The sequence below is a fragment of the Mastigoproctus giganteus genome, chromosome 10, assembly GCF_048544385.1.
Source record: "Mastigoproctus giganteus isolate SK-2022 chromosome 10, ASM4854438v1, whole genome shotgun sequence".
Taxonomy (NCBI): Eukaryota; Metazoa; Arthropoda; class Arachnida; order Uropygi; family Thelyphonidae; genus Mastigoproctus; species Mastigoproctus giganteus.
The window spans coordinates 94,834,060-94,855,592 of NC_143584.1; the positions used below are offsets into that span (position 1 = coordinate 94,834,060).

At 36.5% G+C, this 21,533-nt stretch overlaps 1 protein-coding gene across 1 annotated transcript in view; it reads left to right on the forward strand.

Annotated features, from left to right (window-relative positions):
- LOC150079165 (guanylate cyclase 32E-like) overlaps positions 1–21,533 on the forward strand; it is a 333,869-nt gene that overhangs the window by 261,952 nt on the left and 50,384 nt on the right. The window contains exon 18 of the mRNA XM_090383559.1: positions 5,766–6,009. Within this exon, the coding sequence (XP_090239685.1) occupies positions 5,766–6,009 (244 nt within the window). The remainder of the gene's footprint in view (positions 1–5,765; positions 6,010–21,533) is intronic.

A 21,533-nucleotide genomic window follows, 5' to 3' on the forward strand; every position in this document is an offset into this window, starting at 1 on the left:
ATATCAGTTACACACTTGGCAAAACTGATGTCGTAAGCTTTACAGCAAAGTTATTCATAACAGCCCTGCCAGTTGGATAGATCAACAAAGGAAAGAGAATGGGAGATTCAAAAGCAAGAAGTACAACAGTCGATGAGGAAGTATCACAACTGGCAAACTGCAGGAAGAGATAACATCCACAACTACTGGTACCCCCAGTACACCCAGATAATAAGGCACCGTGACACAATCCCAGAGTCCCAAACTGAAGGAATCGCCCACCTCTAGGATAAGGACAAAGATAATACAAACCAGGCAAAGTGCAGATCAATCACCTCTCTTCCAGCAATATACAAGATCCTGATTCGCTGCATATGTGACAACTTGGAGAGCTAGAATATCATGACTGAGCAGCAAAATGTAAGCAGATGAGCAAAGGATGCAAGGAGCAATTCATAATTGACGCTGCAGTTATGAATCAAGCCTATAAGAAGTAACGCAACCTGTACACTGCGTACATCGACTACCGCAAGGCCTTTGACTCCGAGCCTGATAGCTGGATGATAGAGACACTGCAGATCTACAGAGCCAACCTGACACTGACACACTTCCTAGAAGCAACCACGGGAAAATGGACCACCATCAAGGTTGAGAACATCATGACCAGACCGATACCCATCAGAGAACGAATCTTCCAGGGGGATGCCATAAGCCCACTATGGTTCTGTCTTGAACTCAAGACACTGTGCACCATGCTCAATACACCAAGCATGGATATATACTCTAAAAGAAGAGAGCAAGAACCTGTACACCCTCTCTCACCTGATGTACACTGGTGTTCAAAGAAAGTGCATCACCTAGGAATTTCACATTTCTAACCCTTTTTCGCGATGGTATGTTACATTAATGACTAACATCACAAATAGAAATATAAACAAAAGGTATTTATTAATAGTTAAGGCAACGCTAAGTAATATTTGACAGGTGTCCTCAATATATTCCAAAATGAGCATTTGCAACCTTTATACAACAGTTTTGGTAAACACGACAATTATGCTTCAGTTTCTCATTTTAAAAGGAAAACAAATTGAAAAGTTTACCAGGTGCAAACTAATATTTAGTTGAACCTCCTGTGGCGCTGATGACAGCAGCACACCATCGAGGCATTGACAAGATCAATTTATGAAGATAATCAACTGATAGCTCGTGGTTCCAAACACGAATTCTGGCAACTGCAGATTCCACACAATGCCAACAGTTCTCTATAAGATTAAGATCCTGGTCAGCTAACAGTCGTAATGGACCGTTCTTCCATTTTTTTCACCTGTAACAAATGTAAACACATTACTGTCGAACCTCTAATGCAGAAATGAAGCTAAAGTAACTACAGAAGTGCCTACTTACACTTTTCGCCCGATGACAAGGAGCAGAGTCGTCCCGAAAGATGCAGTTACGTGACAGGTTAAAATGGTCTCTAATGGTTGGCAGCAATATGCCTTCCAATATAGCCAGGTATCCATTGGCATTTACGGAACCTTTTATAAACTGCAGGTGACCTACTCCGCGATACGAAATGCACCCCTATATCATTTGGCTGGTAGGGAATTTCACTGTAGACACCAGTCTGTATGGTATTCTTCACCATGTCTATGGCGAATTGTTTGTCTCCCATCAGAGCCATGCAGGTTGAATTTCTTCTCATCCAAGAAAATAACTAACTAACGGTGGTTCATTTGACATGCTCCTTACACCAAATTAATTGGGCTTTTTTCATTTTTTGTGCGAGGAGGGGCTTCTTCATAGGACGACGGGCTACAAGTCCATTTTTGAAGAGGAGTCTTCTGACTGTTACTGCACTTGCTACCACTTCTGTATGTTCTTCCAGTTCTCTTTTCAGCTCAGATGAAGCTTTACGGTTTTTAAGGCATAAGTGCTTCAAAACGCGGTCCTGTTTTGGCATAGATTCGTTTGCATCTGGTTTCTTTATTCCTATCAGCAGAACCAGTATTCTTGAGTTTGGAAAGAAATCTACTCACTGTTGACTGATTACAAGACACTCTATAAGCAATATGACGAGAAGAACATCTTTCCTCACGTAAAGCAACAATAGCACTCTTTCTTCGTGCCAGCACATAACTCGCCATCCTGACACAAGCAAGGAATGACTGCAACTCTTGCAGAGCGTGCTTATATAGCCAAAAGTAACAGCTGATTCAATATTACGTCATCACCTACGCGTGTCAATCTTATCTGATGCAATCTGTAAGAAATATTGCCATATACTTGTTATTCGGACGACAATTACAATTTTAAGGGGTGATGCACTTTCTTTGAACACCAATGTACATGGATGGCGTCAAACTCTATGCTGCAACTGAGAATTAACTCCAACAACTACTTCGGATCACCAAAGAGTTCAGAATGATATCAGGATGCAATTTGGCCTAGACATATGCATGAATCATGGATTACATCAAGCATATCTAGTTGGACAAGACTACCAGCTGAGGACCAGTGAAGAGACTGAAGCCATGACAGATGGAAAGACACATACTAATAGCTGGGGATGATGCCCGCCCAGCAGTTACAAAACAAGATCAAGGCCGACCTGACTGAGAAATACCATCAGAAAATGAGAAGCTGCTTAAATCAAAGCTGAATGGTGGAAACACGGTCACATCCATAAAAACCTATGCAATCTGAATACTAATGTACTCCTTCGGGATTGTGGGTTTGCCCAACACCAAGCTGGAGAAGAGTATGAGATCAACCAGGATAACGATGAGCAGTAGCTGCCAACACCACCCAGAGTTGGCCATCGAGAGACTGATCAGTCCGTAAAGAAAGAGGAAGGGAATTGCCTGACCTCATTGAACAAAAGAAGGTGACTAAGAACCTGTCGAATTACTTCCAGGAAAACACAGCATAAATCTACAAAGCCATAAGAAAGAAACAAACAAAACACAACACTCAACCTAAACAAGGAGATCACACTCAGACAGACAGAAAGATAGGCGAAGACGCTCCATGGCAGACACTGCAATGACCTCTATCAAGAATACAAAGATAAGATGGCTTTCAAAGCTCGGCTCATGAAAGGAAAGCTCTTCCCTGAGACCAAAGGATTCATGTTCACTATCTAAGATCAGGTAATCAATACCAGGAATTGATTACCTGATCTTAGGTAATACAAGGATCCCAGAGTGAGAAGAGATGACGCCTGCCCAAGAAACAATCCAGCACATCACCGCAGGATGCAGTGTGATCACGCAGACTGAGTACACTCATAGACACGACAAGGTGGCTTGAATACATCAGAAGCTGGTACAAAAATTTCAGCTGATCAAAGAAAGTTTACCATATTACAACTATGAGTCTTATGCCATACTAGAGATCCGTACTCACAGACTATACCGGGTCTGCACCATAATAACGGACAAGGTACGTGTGTGTGTGTGTGTATATATATATATATATATATATATATATATATATATAATCATATAAATTAGAATAAGGTTTAAAATAAAACAAAATAATACCAGCAGTACGGCAAGACTAGAGCGAAAAAACAAAATTAAACCTAAATTCAAATCTAAACAGGGAGGGAAGAGAGATTTTTATTAAGTAATACTTCTTTTTCAACATTATTTAAATATAATTATATATATATATATATATATATATATATGTATAAAAAGGGGAAGGCAAGCTGGTAAAGAAAGAGGGGCTATGTATGCCCTTCTGGAGACGGGAGAAAGACCTCAAGAAGGTTGTAATGATGGAGTATCAAATATTAATGAAGTTATTGTAGTTGATTGTCATGTGTGGGTACGTTGAATGGTGCATTGTCTGGGGCTGGCACCATTCAGTGCATCCAGGTAGCAGCCACTGAGTGCTGTCTGTTTCTGATGGCAGAATCTGGTGGGGTTTACTCAGTAGTCATTTACCAGAATTTAGGAATGTGCTAGCAGAGTGACAGCTGGCCTGGAGGATGGCTGACTGAGCAAGTGTATACACAAATTACATACATTTTAATCTTTTTCTTTTCAACAGTATCTTTTATTTATTTACTTTTTCCTCTTTGCCTTAATGTTATTATACATTGCATTGATTGATATTCAGTTATTTAAGGTGGATTACCCTTTGTTTAGGGTTTAATATATATATTTACATATATATATGCTATCAGTTGGTTTCATTTGCTGTAATGCCTGTTCTTGCTTTCTTTCTCTTGCTGAGACTGCATATGAGGGGTAAAAAATTCAAGTTGAAGGATGGTTGCAGGATAGATGTGCAGAAGTTTGTCTTCAGCCAGTGGGTGGGTGGTTGATTGTTGGAACAGGCTTCCATCTGTTGTAGAAGGTAACAGTTTGAATAAATTCAAGAAATAACTAGACAAATTCTTGGAGGATATGGATGGAAAGTATGTACTGTTTTTTTTTTTTTTTTGTGGCTGATGACTCATGGCAAACAGATGTAATCTTCTTTTGGAAAATAATCTATCTTCCTCTCTTCAGTATGGATTTATGCCTGGTTGTAGTTGTGGATGCACTTTTTGAATTGAAAAAATTAATTGATAACTCTACTTACAAATATACACTGGCAGTTTTTATTGATTTTGAAGGTACCTTTGACAATGTCCAGTGGGAGAGTGTCTTACAGCGCCTTAGAATCACTCGTTGTTCTAGACATCTTTTCCTTTTGTTCAAAAGTTACTTTGCTGAACGTACTGTCTACATCCAAACCAAACATCAGTCGGTATCTAAAGCTGTTTCTCTAGGGTGTCCCCAGGGTTCCATTCTTGGCCCCTCGTCTGTGATGATTGGCTGTCTTCTCCCTCTGACATGGCCGATGCGCAAATGCCTGCCTTTGCCGACGATCTCTCCATCTTAGTACATGGTAACTCCAGGTCCCAATTGGAACAACGGGCTAACTCTGTACTCAATAACTTGCTGGATTGACTCTGAAAAATAAATTAAGTGTCACCATCTAAAACCAAGATGATGATATTTCATGGAAAACTAGACCATAATAGACCTCCGGTTGTCAAGTTTAATGGAGCATCTCTGCCACTTGTTACCACTCACAAGCATCTTGGTATTATTTTTGATGAAAAATTGTCATTCTTACCACACATCCAGAATCTTTCCAAAAAAAGTGAAAACTTTGACGGCCATATTATTCAAAATCTCTCGGCAGGACTGGGATTTAAAAAAGGGAACCCTCAGAATTCTATACTACAGTGTTTATTCCAATCGTTATATATGCAGCCAGCATATGGTTTCGCAGAACCAAACTTATTACAGTTCAAACCAAACTAGACAGTGTCCAATGGTTAGTCCAGCATCTACTAGCCAGCAAAACTATAAATGATGGTCCCCCACCCAAGATTGCCAAAATGCCCATGATCCTCAACAACCATTACCAAACCAGCTGTTGTTCCCCCGACTCCTTGGGCACCCCTACAGTGGTGGACCTGGCAGTGAGATAGTTTCACCATACTGCCAGGTCCATATCTGTACTTGTAAATGTTTCCATTTGATTGTAATTTACTTACTGTTGGCTCTTGTATAGTATTTGGTAGCAATAAAAAATATCCATCATAATTCTAGTTCATTGGAAGGCAGTACTGAATTCAGTTTTATATTTCTTGTAGATATTTAATTGTCAATGTTCTTCTACATTTGCTCCAAAAATGAACCGTAATCTGCTTAATATTAAAGTTATGATAATATAAGGTAAATGTCAGTTGCAATTTCCTACATGCCATTTATCTTCTACAGGTAGTGGATCTGCTGAATGATCTTTACACCTGTTTTGATTCCATCATTGGTCACTATGATGTATATAAAGTGGAGACAATTGGAGATGCTTACATGGTAGTCAGTGGGCTGCCCATCCGGAATGAAGAAAAACATGCAGCAGAAATTGCTTCCATGGCCCTTCATCTCTTGGGAGCTATTCAAAACTTTGAGATCAGACACAGGCCAGGAGAGAGACTAAAACTGAGAATAGGAATCCATTCAGGTATTTAATATGATCTTAGTTACTTTCCATTTCAAAAACTTTGCCTTCATTTCATACTGTAACTGAAAATTGCCCATTTGTTACTTGTTTATGCAGTACCCTGGTAATGGCACCAAAAACCACAAAGTACATAATTAACTAATTAGTTTCATTTACAGTTCAGCAGCTGAAACGCCATAATTTTGTTATAATTTTATTATAATTCATGAAATGACAGTCTATTAAATTTTGTATGTATCTGAAAGTGGTTTCATTAAAAGAGGTGTTAGCAAGAGTATTAGATGTGTGGGTATTAAAAAGATGTGTTATCACTGGCACATTGATGCATATGTGCACTGGGCATGTATCTAGGGACCCATTATTTGAGGGTTCCCAAAAGTTGAACTTTATTTTAAAATTTTTGTAATATATATAGTGAAAAAAAAAAAAAAAAAGAAAGAAATAAAAGAAAAGAAAACAATGAGTGCATGCAATAAAGCTACATTTCCAAAGCTGAAGTTTGTATACAGTTTTCCAAAAATGAACTGTGGGATTTCATAAGTGTATTTGAGATAAAAAAATATATAATAATAAATAAAAATTTTAAAAAATATTCTTACATTATACATTCATTTATTTTATTCAGAAACTTCAAAAAAGAAAAAAAAATTGTTCTCAAACTAGTGACAAAATTATATATATTCTGGGACCCCACTAGATTGCCCAGTGATCCCCATGTGATCTTTAACAAACATACCAAATCAGAACCATAGCTTCTCCTGCAGCAGTAGATCTGGTGGTACAGTAGTTTTTCAATTATCTCAAACTCTAAATGGTAATAATTTCTGCATTCTCTTTCAATAAAACAGTGTACATGACTTTATACGTTGACCCATTTTTACCGATCCTTCCATCAGATAATCTATTGTTGCATGGGATCAGGCCACAAGGGAGTTCTGATATCACACCACTCAACTTATGTGATCATGTGAGGGGAAGCTTTTTACACCAAAACAACAAAGACTTTTTACAACGAAAAATATTGATGATATGGCTCTCTTAAGCCATCACTAAAGTAATTGAATGTGTTACACCCATGATTCTTGTCCAAATACAGATAAAAACTGAGTATCAATGTGTGTACCTTGTTTTTTACAGTTGTGGGACACCACCGGTGGCACCTCCTCTCAAAACACTGTGTGTACCTTGTAGTCTTCTTTTGCGCATGCTTGAACAACAGAGGGTGAAATACAACCAATATCTCATGTGGCATATGCAAGACGTCTTTTTTCATTTAATTATAAAAAATTATTTTTAGCTTTTTACTGAATCGAAAGCAGTGTTCTATTAATTATGATTTGTTGACTCAGTTACAAAATAGCAAACAAAAAATTTACGAGAACCCATAAATGGAAACACAGCAGCTCAGTGGCAACAACATGAGTTTCTTTTTTTAACTAAGCTGTTCACATTTAACCAGCAAAACCAAAGTTCTATCAAAAGATTAGACACCTCTCACTGGCATCTCACAGATACCACTGAGAATGGCAATTGAGTACAAGAAAAACCTTTTTAATCACCTTCCATCTTTTAAAGTCTAAACAAAAATCAAATTCTCAGTTTATAATCTCTAATATAATATAATATAATTATAATATAATAATTATATTATATTTATAATAATAATTATATTATATTTATAATAATAATTATATTATAAATAATTATAATATAATAATTATATTATATTTATAATAATAATTATATTATAAATAATTATAATATAATAATTATATTTATAATATAATAATAATTATATTATAAATAATTATAATATAATTATAAAGTTTATAATATAATCTATTGAAATGAAAAGAGAAAATGCCATACTGTATAATCATTTAGAACAGGCAAAACTTTATATAGTTGGGGACCACTTTGTATAGCCAGGGTCCAGTTTCTTGCAGTTCAGAAATATAAACGCATAAGAAAATGAAAGTGTTGTATGATAATAATAATCATTAAACTATTAAAGAGCCATGATTAGTTATTAAGAAAATTATAACTATAATTGATAACTATAGCTATATATAGTAACTTTTTAACAATAAGGAACTTTATAGAATATAGTAACTTTTTAACAATAAGAGTTACTATGCAATGTTTAACATCATGACAACTTCATGTCAACAACAAAAGGGAGTTTTACCCTAAAATTTGATTCACACTTCCATGTTGTGACCTTATGCATTCATGAACATTGATCAATAATAATACAATCATGCAATTATTTGTATAAAGCATTAGTATTAGTAGTGGCAAATGATGAAAGAAAGTAAGCTTATACAGCATCAGCCAAAATTAAAAAAAAAACAAAAAAAAACACAGTTCTCATGTCACCTGATCATCCCTTCTAATAGTTTATCCAGTTCTTCCTTGAATTTAATCACATTGTCCACTTCTACAACACCAACTGGAAGTTTAGTCCAACAATCCACTGGATAAAGGAAAATTTCTGCATGTCTATCCTGAAACCACGCTTCTTCAATTTTTTTTTTTTTTTTATAAAAACCCCAAACAAGAGAGGTATTAGAACATGTAGTACTTAGTACCATGCTTGGATTGGAGGTTGAGAAGATGAAAGAAGATATTTGTTGACATTATACTTGAACTTCTGTAGACTGTAATTTTCAGGAAATATGTATGAAGGAAGGTTGTTCCAGAAAATGGCAGTTGAATGAATAAATGAGGAAGATGAAAAGTTGGTTCTGTGAGTTTGAAGTTGGACAGTAAATGGATGTTGGTTGGTGGCAGCACGTGTTAGGACTGTTTTGAAAGAGAGAGCGGGAATTACAGAAGCCAATTCAGATGAACAGTGCTCATGGAAGTATCTGTAGAAAAGGCATGCAGCAGAAACAGTACATCTACGAGACAGTGAATGGAGAGAGACTGTTAGAGAGGAGTCATTAATTAACCTAAATGCCCTCTTCTGAATGCATTCTAGAAGCCTGAGAGAGGTTTTGGGGGCACCGCCCCAGATGTGGGAACAATATTCCATGGTAGGGCGGATTTGCAATTTGTACAGAGTGAACAGCTGTTTGGAAGAAAAGTAATGCCGAGAACAAAAGAGAAACCAAGTTTTTTAGATGCAGAAGAAGCAATATTTGTAATGTGTTTGTGCCAAGAGAGATTAGAAGTCAGGGTAATCCCCAAAAGAGATATATCATTTTGCCTAGAAATCGGAGTGTCACCAAAGATAAGCATAGGAGCAGAAGAATCCTTTTCGCAAGATATAAGCAAAAACTGAGTTTTAGAAGGATTGAAATCAACGAAGTCCTCTTTGCCCCACTGGAGAATTACTTGGATACCAGCATTTAAGGAATTGGTAATGGATATTTGTACAGTTGAAACTGATTTAGCAGGGCAAGGTTTCTCAAAATGGAAAGTAGAATGCAATGTGCTATCATCGGCAAAGCTATGGATAGGATTTCCAGTCAATGGAAGAAGGTCATTTTTATACAAGAGCAAAAGAGTGAGGGAAAGAACTGAACCTTGGGGAACACCAGCATTAGTGGAAAAGTTAGAAGGCAGAGAGCCATCTACCACCACCCTCAGTGAGCGATCAGAGAGAAAACTGGATAACCAATTACAAAAAACAGTTGGCAAACCATAAGTCGGAAGCTTGCTTAGAAAACGTTTATGCCAAACACGATCGAAAGCGATGAGATGTCAAGAGCAACTGCTTGTGTTTCACCAAACTTTTCCATTGAATTTGTCCATAAATGTGTAACATAAGCCGGAATATCACCAGTGGATCGATACTGACGGAATCCATAATGGCGATCGTTGATCAGATGGAAGGTTTCTAGGTAGTTTAAGAGTTGGCAGTTAATTGATTTCTCCATTACTTTAGAAAGAGTAGAAGTAATTGCAATGGAACGATAATTGGATGGGAGGGATTTGTCACCCTTTTTAGAAACTGGCTGGATATGAGCAAATTTCCAAGCAGAAGGAAAAACACCTTTAGAATAAGAAAGTGAAAAAAGGCGGCAAAGAACAGGAGTAAGTTCAGGAACACGGTTTTTGAGAACAAGTCGAGAAATATCATCAGGACCTGGAGCTTTCTCTGCATCAAGATTCGTCAAAATCCTTCTGACATCCTTTTGACAGAAGACCACAGGAGGCATTGAATGGAGCGCGTTGGGAATGGTGGGAGGTGTTTTACCAAGATCATTAATACATGAGTTAGAAGAAAAATGGGATGCTAGCAGGTCAGCTTTATCCTTGGCTGAAGTGACAACAGAACCATCTAGTTTTGACAGAGGTGGGAGCAGAGATGGGCAAAAGTTGCGGCCAATAGCCTTAGCAAGAGACCAGAATGCTCGGCTACCATTAGGGCAAGAAGCAAGTTTTCTACTCTTAGTCTGTTCAAAATCTAGTTTGGACTGATTAATAGCTGCTTTACAATTGTTGCGAGCTTTGGTATAGGCAGAAAATGAAACTGAAGATTTGGAAACAAGCCAATTATGCTATGCACCGTTCTTCTCTTGAACAGCCTTAGCACATTTATTAGAAAACCAAGGTTTAGATAAAGGACGAGATTTTAAAGTGGAGTGTGGGATAAAGGATTCCATTCCTACAAGAATAATTTCACTGACACGATCTGAGGAAACGTTGACATCAGAAGTTTTGAAACAGTAATCCGACCAAGGAAAAGAAGAAAAGAAATCTCGCAGGTCATTCCATTTTGCATTCTTGTAAAGCCAAACAATAGAAGGTTGGGAATAGCCATGAGATAATGGCTCCATTGGAGAAGAGACAATCACCAAGTTGTGATCTGAGGTGCGTAAAGGACCACTCACTTCGACCGTGCACTTAGAAGGGTTGTTTGTGAGAAAAAGATCAAGCGTGTTGGCTGTATGGTTAGGATTGTCCGGTATCCTTGTAGCAATGAACACTCTGTGCAAGGTCATTAGTAATTGCAAAAGCCTCAGCATCTCGACCAGCTTGGTCGGTGTGACTAGAAAGTGAAAGCCAGCTGGAGTTGTGAACATTAAAATCACCAAGGAAAATTACCTCACTGTTAGGAAAGTTGGACTGGAGAAGAGAGGAAGTCAAAGAGCTCCAAGTGATTAGTGGAGTTGGGAGAACGGTAGAGACAACAGATGAATTTGACACAATGAGGTAAAGAGATTTTAAAATGAAGATTCCACACCTGTATACAGTATTTAAGATGTGGCCTAACCATTGCCTAACACAACAGGATAATTAGTTTCTTATCCCTGCTAGCAAAATTCCTGTATACCATTTGACAAAACTGAATGAGCTTTCCTGGCAACCTGTCTGCAGACTTCTCAGAGAACTCCTTTAATATCAAAAATTATGATTTACTGTTTAAATAGGCCAAGAATGCTACCATTTCACTGCCCTGGGGTAGTATACTGAATATATCTCCAATATATCTTCTTCATAGGATGTTGGGGAGTATTAAAAAGGACATTGAATTCAAAATCCTCCATGACACAGTTTGCCACAGGAGGACTAATGGAAGAGCCCATAACTAAGCCATGGGATTGTTTATATGTAGTGTTTTCACAAATAAAAGTTATTTACACACATATACAGGGCATACAAATGTCTGCAGTATTAAGTTTTGGCCAATTTCCAGAGGTCAACATATGCTGTTCAAGGCACAAGTTATGGGGATACAGGCAGTGGTGGGATTCAAATAATTTAACAACCGGTTCGCTGCCCTAATGACCGTTCTAAGTATAAAAAAACTATATACCGAAAGGTAGTTTATTATTTCATGCAGTTGATACTTAAATAAGAACAATAAAAGAGGTCCACAAAACTAGATTATGTTATAAGAAAGAGTTTTAAAATATTAATGAAAAAATATGAAATAATACCTGACAAAAAACAATAAAACTGTTATTTAAGATATTTCCATATTGTTTCTTGATTGGCGTCCTCGCTTGCAATTTTCTTCGCTTTTATCCGAGCATCATCGGCTGAGTGATTTATCCTTAATCACTATAGGAGTAGGATCCCATTCCTTTAGAGGTAGATCGATTAGACTAATAGTCATTGTGTTTGATATATTAGAAACAGTTAGGCGACTTCTCTTCTCTGAACATATTATGTTCATCTTTGAAAAACCCCTTTCCGCTTCTGCTGAACTTACAGCAATTGTTCTGACAATATTTTTAGCTCTTTGAACACTTTCAGGATAATTCTGAAATTGCATAATTCTGGGAATTTTTTAAAACGTTTTCCAAGAAATCTCGATAATCATTAATATCAATTTGGTAATTAAAAATGTCATTAAATACGAGCAATTGTTCTTCAGCTGCTTTCCATGGAACTAATACTTCTTCAATATTCCAGTAATCTGGCTCCAAAAAATTGAGAAATTGTAATTTATTCCTATCTTGAAATTAGCTACAACTTGCTTTTAAATGTTTACAATCCATTAGTCTTTTTTTCAAATTCGTTACGATGTTTTCTAAAAGTCTTTCCCGAGGAAGCCCGAGACAAATCGATGATTTTCTACAAATTTTATATTTTTGAAGGTTTCTGAAGTAATTAATTCATCAACTTTTTTTTTGTATGGACCCTTTTCCTTTCCAAGCATTTGAAATGCTTTAGTAGATCTTATCACGAGTTTTTCAGCCTTTATTATGTCTATATTTCTTGCTTGCAGTGCATTTGAAAGAAGAGAAATTTCGTTTAAAATATCAATCATCAGTGCCAAATCAGTTATAAAATATATATTTTCAAGACAGGCAGCCATACCTAAGTACTTTTTATTTGAATAAAAATAGTGATGTAGCGCTGGATAAGCGGGCCACACAGCTAGGGTTGACCTTAAACCACAGGCAGCCCATCTTGGTCCCAAAACTCTACCAATCTTTATAATTTCAATTCCAAGTTGTTCGGATATTTTGGAAAGTTCAATTTGGTTCTTATTGGATTGATGAAAAATAGTATATATCTTATCAATAAATATTTTAAAATGATTTACTTGCTTTGTTTCCTTTATCAAATCATCTAAAACAAGATGGAGGCGATGATTTAAACAGTGCCATATTATTATGTTTGGAAACTCTTTTGCAATCCTAGTGCTCACTCAAGATTTTCTTCCAAGCATAACGCTGGCACCATCGGACCAAAATCCTATTAAATTTTTTTCTAGGTAGTTCTTAGTAAGCCCAACATTATTTAAACTTTCCATAACTGAAGAATGTATTGTCTCTGCATCTTGTTTTTTCCAATTCAACTAGTTCAACGAAAATTGTTGGTGATGTAACTGAATCCAAGGCCAATTCTAATACAACAAATTCTGATTTTGGTTTCTTATTGAAAAAAATCTGTCAAACTCTGTTGCCTTTTCATCCTTTTAAGGGCTACTGCAAAAAAATTTTAAAATGTTTTATTTTAATATATTATAGAGCAGTGCCAATATATTTGAATATTTTTACTAGTTCTGTCCACGTGTGGTCATATCATAAACTTTTATAAACAAAGCACTATGCTTAGACCATTGATAAACATCAGTCAGAACATACATTTTCTTCATTTTATTGATATTAAACGAAAATTTCTTGCTGAATTAATAAATGGCATAGAATACCAGGCGCCCACCTTAGAGAGAACCCTAATCACAAGTGCCATTTTAACAACCGGTTCGCCGAACTCAACAAAAAATTAGGTATCGGTTCTGCCGAACCGGTGCGAACCGGCTGAATCCCACCACTTGATACAGGTATATAACGAGGTGATGTCATAGGACATTAGGAGGTCTTGTTCACTGAGGTTCTGGTTTCTCCAATATTTCTTCACATGAATTTACTGTAAGGTCTGTTCTTCCTACTAGGGCTTTATGATGGCCTTGTGGATGCAAGTTCATGGGTTAGAGTGCCAATGCTGGATATAATCAGACATGAGGGAATATCAGGTTATTCTCATGGGGTCACTTCTACAGACTTTAGGAAGTTTGTAAAAGTGACCCCACAAAGGCCATAACCTCATAGTGATGCTTTCATATAAGATCATGCCTATGGCATTAAGATCCACCACTGAGTGGGATCTGCTACATTATTACATGATGATACAAAGGTTGGCAGAGTTGTTAATGACAGTATGCTACTGCAACAGGATCTAGAAAAGTTAGGCAGATGGGCTGAAAAGTAGAAACTGAAGTTTAACATTAACAAATACAAAGTACCACATATGGGTAGCAGTAACCCAACAGAAATGTACCGACTGTGTGGTACTACACTCAGGGAAGTCATAATTAAAAAGACCTGGGGGTAATTGTGCAGTCACATATGAAGTTCTTTGAGCAATGCAGAAAGGCTGCCACAGCAGGTCATGTAGTCTTGTCAATGATATATAGGAATTTTGTTAGCAGAGACAAGGAGGTGATTATCCCCTTGTATAAGGAAATGGTCAGGCCACACCTTGAGTATTGTGTACAGGTCTGGAGGCCTCATTTTAGGAAGGACATAGAGTTGCTAGAACAAGTACAAAGAAGGGCAACAAGATTGGTGAGAGGAACAAAGGGGTGCTCTTACCAAGAAAGGCTTTAGTTCTGTAAGTTGCAGCATCTGGAAACTAGGCACCTGCGAGGTGATCTGATTGAGGTGTATAAAGCCTTGAATTGGTTTGAGCAGGCTCAGTGCTGATGGGTTCTTCCACTTGCTCAGATTACGAACCTGAGGGGACATAGATTCAAATTGAGGAAAGACATTTGTAGAAGAGTTGAGGAGAAATTTGCCTTTAGCCAGCAGGTAGTTGATTGCTAGAATAGACTTCCATCTGTTGTTGTGGAAGTTGATAGCTTAAATAAATTTAAGGCTCTACTAGACAAACATTTGGAGAGAATGAATGGCTAATGCTGTATAAGCATCAGCCATATAAGCATAAGGTTTTTCTAGCTGATGCTGTATAAGCTTGATTTCTTGCATCATATGCCTCAACTAATGATAATGGGGGTGCCTCCATAGCCAGGTGGGCAGGAGCAGCAGTGCGTAGCACACGCTTCTTGATTAGACCGGGGTTCAAGCCCATGCCCACCAAATACGGAGGATGCAGAAAGGTCAGGGAATGACAACCGCATATCCCCGGAGCAATATGGCCTTAGTTGCTAATGCTCCTAAAATCTAAATAACAACAACAACAACACCTTCTATTTTCTCCTCTTTCTTCACCTGCTACCGAGATCTACCCTCCATTCTAATTCACAACATCACTTCTTCCTTCCTCTCCCCATGACTTGCTTGCACACATCATCACCTACAGTCACTCTGCTAACTACTGTTAGTTTATTTCATGAAGGTTGCCTGAAGTAGCCAAAAACTACTGTTCTTATGTATATTTTTAGTGCTTTTAACCAGTGTATTTTAATTTCTTTTATTTAATACATTCTGTTTAATGAGTTTTAACTTTAAATACTTTATAACCTTTTACTTTTATAGTAAATTTTCTTTTTAAGTGGTTGATGTTTACAATAAGTTACATGCAGGGGCGGCTCGTCCATAAGCACTGTGGCACTGCAGCTCCCCCAGCTATTTAAATCTAGGTATACAGTGAACAGAGTTATATGAAATTTTTGTGAAGAATGATGCAATGCAATGAATATTTTTATTAACAGGACCCGCATATAGTATGCACATCCTCTATTTCCAGTAATCATTTCAATAATAAATGAATAAAAACACAAAATTGTTTCCAACTTTGAAGTTTAATTAACCACAAGCCTTACTGTGCATCAGGCAGTGACACATATTTTATAGGTGAAACGAATCAAAGTCACTCTAAAACGCACAGTGCAGATTTCATTGTTGATCATGATATGTCTGTAGTCACAATGTCAGTCTTTTTGTTATTTGCCCGAATTCCAATTAAGTAACTAAATAATATCAGTGCTAAGTCAATACTCAACATTCAACAGTGTAATTATGTGATTACAGCTTAATTGCAAATTGAGCTTGAACTTGAAGTTATATTATGAGGTGATGTGTAAGTAAAACATTATTTCTATGACACACGATTTTGTGAAATTGTTGATTCGATCATGGCCTCCATGCTTCCCCATGAAGTAAATTGCATGACAGTGAATAAACTTCAGCAACTTAGTTTTTCACAATTATCTCCAAGAAAAAAATGCGATTAAAAAAGAAGGCTGCCTCACACCAAAGATTCAAATTTCTCAGCGGGGAATAAGTAATAATAAGAAATATATTCGCAGTTTTAAAACTGAATAGTACCAAAGAAAAGCTGGCTTTGTGGTTGTGAAGTTAAAAATGCATTGTTTTGTTTTCCATGTTTACTGTTCGGAGGTGACTTAACGTGGACAAAAAGTGGCTTTAAAAATATAAACAGAATGAAAGAAAAAACTCTAAAACATGAGGGTTCGAAGAAACATATTGATAATGTGATTTCACTATCACTTTTAGGAAGCATAAATATTAAAGAACAGCTTAGTGAGGCCTACAGACTTTCGATCTGCAAACATAAAGAAAAGTTACCAAAAATTGTGAGGTATTATCTAAAATAAGACTGCATTAAATTTTGTGGACAGTTTGAAATTCCTTTAAGTGGACATGACAAAAAAGATGATTCTAAAAATCTAGGAATATTCAGAGGATTAATAAATTTCACCTGTACATTAGATTCCAATTTAAAGAACCATTTAGAAAGTAATGCAGCATTTAAAGGTATTTCAAAAACTATTCAGATATTCCGGGATGAAATAAAAAGAGAAATTAAAGAAGCTTCATTCATAGCTATCATGGTTGATGACACAACAGATGTTTCAGAACATATACAAATGGTAACTGTTCTGGGATATGAACTGAATGGAGACATTTTTGAGCATTTTTTGGGTTTTTTCACTCCGGAAAACCAAGCGGCAGATGGAATATCGAAGTGCATTCTAGATCAGTTAGACATAATCCTCGAAGGAAATACTCAAAAACTGGTTGCTCAAACATTTGATGGCCCAAGTGTGATGAAAGGCAAGAAAGGGGGAGTTCGGGCTAAAATAAAAGAAGTGTACAAAAATGCACATTTTATTCACTGCTATGCACACCAACTGAATCTGATGATGAGAAATGCAGCAAGTAGTACCCGAGATTCAAGGATATTCTTTTCGAACCTCATGTCGATACCGACATTTTTCTCGAGATCACCACAGCATCTCTCTGTTCTCAGAAAGCATATGGACAGCAGTGTTGCCCGATCTTCCCTACAAGATGGAACTTCAATATACGCACCGTGAACAGCGTTTATGAAAATTTTGAATCCTTAAAAATGTGCATGGAGGAACTACAAGCAACAGCAAATGCAGATAGGACAATTTCAGAAGCAACTGGAATTCTGCACATCTTGAGTAATGAAAAATTCGAGTTCTGGTTAGAACTTTTCCATCAGATAATGCCTCACATGGAAGTTATTTATAATCAAATGCAATCTTGAGAAACCGAGGCAGTTAAAATACATGAATATATAAGAAACTTTAAGAATGCCATTCTTAAAATCAGGAATTCACTTTACTGAGTGAAAATCCTTCAAAAACACTCATGATTGAAGCAAAGGAAGTATGCAACTATATAAGTGTTGACATAGGTGAGAGATATTCTTTTACAAAGCAATTAATTGCTGCTAAATTGCTTAACAAGGAGAACTTTGTTATTTTTTGTACAAAATTGCCCATGGAAGAGGTATGGCAGACTACTGAGGCATATCTCATGATTGAAAGAGAAAAACTTCTTATGGAATACAAGTGTTCTATAGCAGACATGATCTATACAATTATTGCAAATTATTATTATTATTATTATTATTATTATTAGCTATATGGTGCAAGGAAGCCTGAGGCTTATGCTGCACCAGCCAAAAAAAAAATTCCCAAGTTACCCTGAGAGAGAGAGAGAGAGAGAGAGAGAGAGAGAGAGAGAGAGAGAGAGAGAGAGAGAGACAAACAAAAGTAGAAGGGAATCACCAAGAAAGATGGTATCCAGCTCATGACCCTGGGTGTGCCAAGCCCATACTCACCAGATGTGAGCCCCTGGGGTTAAATTAAGTGACTTGCTGAAATTTATCTCAGAAAATAATCTAGCTGAAGTTCTTGGTGAACTTACAAAACTCATAAAAGTTCTTTTGACCATTCTGATGACTACTTCAGAGCCCGAACGCTGCCATTCGACATTAAAAAGAATAAAAACATTTTTAAGCACTATGAATCAGGAAAGGCCAAAATGCTCAAGTAATGCTTTCAATAGAGAAAAGCTTGGTCAACAGTGCACCAAACTTGAATGAAAAAGTTATTAATCTATTTTCAACAAATAAAAACCGAAGAATGGATTTTGTTTTTAAATAAAAGTTCAAGTCTGTTAATGGTAAATGTCTAGTTAATGTTTTGTAGTATTTTTAACTTGCTTGTTATTATTACTGTGTATGTCTACATCTCTTATAATCAAGGCAATTTAATGTAACTTTAAGATGCAGCACCCCTAAACATCAGAGTCACGAGCTGCCACTGGTTACATGTATCCAATTACTGACCCCAGAGAGTTCTTGAACCATTTACCGCTAACGTTTAAATCTGTTATTGTATAGGTGTATTGTGTTTGCATGTAAGGTACCTTGCTACCCTTTCCCTGTCTTCTTGCTAGTGTATTAATTAGTTGTAGTGGATTTTAGTTTAGGAAATATATGGATACTTCTTCGTTACCTATGCATTAATATTTTTGTTTGCCCATTACTCATTTTATGCAGGATTTTGTTGGTAATCTTGCTAACTTCCTACCATTTCACCATCTTTTTTATATTGTATCAATTAGTTGTCAGTAGGCTTCAATTTAGGACCTATACTAATAATTTCTGTTGTGGTCTGTTGGACTTAACATGGATAGTGATGTTCCGTAAAAGTGAAAAGAGTTGTTTGTTACAATTTCTGTGAGTTAGATTTTTAAATGATGCAACTTTGAAGACTGTCTTTACTTTAATGCATTTTTTAGCAGTAAAAATTAAAAAATATCTCTGTTAGTAAAATAATAAGAGGAGTTTACCTCAATATATGTAATTTACCTCATTGAGTAGTACAGCTCTGATTCATACTATCTAAAAAATATCTCTGTGTAACATACATTAAAATGTTAGTGTATTTTTATTTTTATAGACTGCATAGAAAAGCATCACTCTAAATGAACATAAATGATGAATTGAAGGACATAAATTTCTTTTTAAAACACTTTTGTGGTTTGAACAATATTGCAGATCTGTGGTTTTGTTTTGTTTTTTTTTGTTGAGACTTTTTGCATTACATTACCATGAACATTAACAAATCTTGATTTACTGTTAAATTCTATTTTGTCTCTGCCATCCATTTTTCTCTCCCATGAGTCAGACAGATTAAATCCATACAGCGAAGAAGTTTTTCTCACCAAGTCACTGAAGGATTAAGGGACATGATGCGCACCTTGTTTGACAAAGAAAATAATATTTTTATTCTTATAAATAATTAAGCTAAGATCTATTACCAGGTGTGTTTAGATTGGCTGGGGCATTAGATGCTCTGGAATTTTGGGATCCTACTGCTACAAAATTTATTGCACTTCAAATTTAAGTAATTAGTATCAATGATAAAATTACTCAAGATAACGGACTGAACTTTATTGAAATAAATATACAAAAATAAGTAAAAGTAAGTTAAAAATATAATAAGAGTTAATACAAATAATATACTAAAAAGGATGAAAATATATATACAGGATAAATACTGGCAGCCCTAGGTTTACGATGGTTTGTTTTGTGATGATTCACAATAACAACTGTTCCGAAACCAAAAGACCAAAAATATCAAAAAACTATAAAAAATTTCAAAAATGTGCAACTATAAATACTGGATATAATGTAAAGAAACAACAGAGCCAATCAGAGATGAGAGCTATCCCCACCTACTATGAAGCCAATCAGGGATGAGATAGCCAGAGATAAGAAGAGAGGAACACTCAGTTTTCTTGTTGGGCCACTATTCTACAGTGTCAATTTGTGAGTTTTGATTAAATTAATAAAATAAGAGCTGCCATGTCTATAAGAGAAGTGCAGTAAAGTCAAGTTAATGTGAAAATGTTGCTAAAAAGTCACATAGATCAATCACATTGGAAAAAAAGATGGAGGTAATTCGTATAAGGGATGATGGTCAAACATGTCCTAGTGTGTGTGTACAAGTATGAAATTGCCTCCATCAACTGTGAGTACCATAATGAAAAATGCAGATAAAATAAAACAGTCAATGCAACATGCTACAACAATAAGTGAACTTTTAGAAAATATGGAGAAATTATTGTCATTGTGGGTGGATAACGTAAATCAAAAAAAAACATTCTGTTAACTAAAGCTGTTATTACCGATAATGCAATTAATTTTTGAAGATCTTAAGAAAAAAAGAGGGTGGTGATGAGACATTTTTAGGTATCAAGGGATGGTTCATGTGAATTAAATCTCGAAGTAAGTGCCACTGTGTGAAATTAAGTGGTAAGTGCAGATGCTGATGCAGCTGCAGCATTTCCTGCAGAGTTTCAAGCTATTGTAAAGGAGGGTAATTATCCTCCTGATCTCATTTTTAATGTTTACGAGACAAGGCTTTATTGGAATAAATTGCCATCACATTCCTTCATTGACCATGAAGAGCAGTCTGCACCAGGTTACAAGACTGCAAAAGACAGGCTAATGCTTCTGCTCGGCGCCAATGTCTATAGCACTTTAAAATTAAAACCAATGTTGGTATACCATTCACAGACACCATGTGCTCTCAAGGGCCTAAACAAAGCCATGTTGTCAGTCTACTGGAAAAGAAACAGGAGGACTTGGGTGATACAAGAAATCTTGGATTGGTACACAAACTATTTTTGCCCTACTATGCTCTGTTTTTGTCAAGAGAATGAGTTACCAGCCAAGGCTCTTCTTCTCTTGGACAATGCCCCTGTCCATCCTGCAAACCTTGCTGAAGTCAGAACATCTCTGGATGTCAAAGTTGTTTACATGCCACCAAACACCACTTCAGTTTTTCAACCAATTGACCAGGAGGTAATAGCAACCTTTAAAGCCTATTACCTCCACCAAACCTTCATGGAAATGGGGAGAGATTTAGACAGGTCAGACAAAACTATCAAGGATTATTGGCACTCATTCAACATTTTGAAGCGAAATAATAACATCAACTCAACTTGGGAGGACGGTTTGAATGAAGTGTGGCACAAACTTCTCCCACAACTTATGCACGACTTCACAAGATTAGAGCCAGTGGAGAACACTGCTGAAGATGTTAGCAGGCTGGCATAAGAGGAGGGATTGAGCAAGGTTACAGGTGAAGATGTAACAGAGCTGTTGGATAGCCATGGACAGCAGCTTTTCAATGAAGACTTGGAAGAATTGGCTAAAGAACTAAGCCAGCAGAAGGAGGAGGAAGAGGAGGATAAAGATGAAGAGCCTCCTCTAAAATCTATGAATAGAAATGATCTACGGTGCATCCT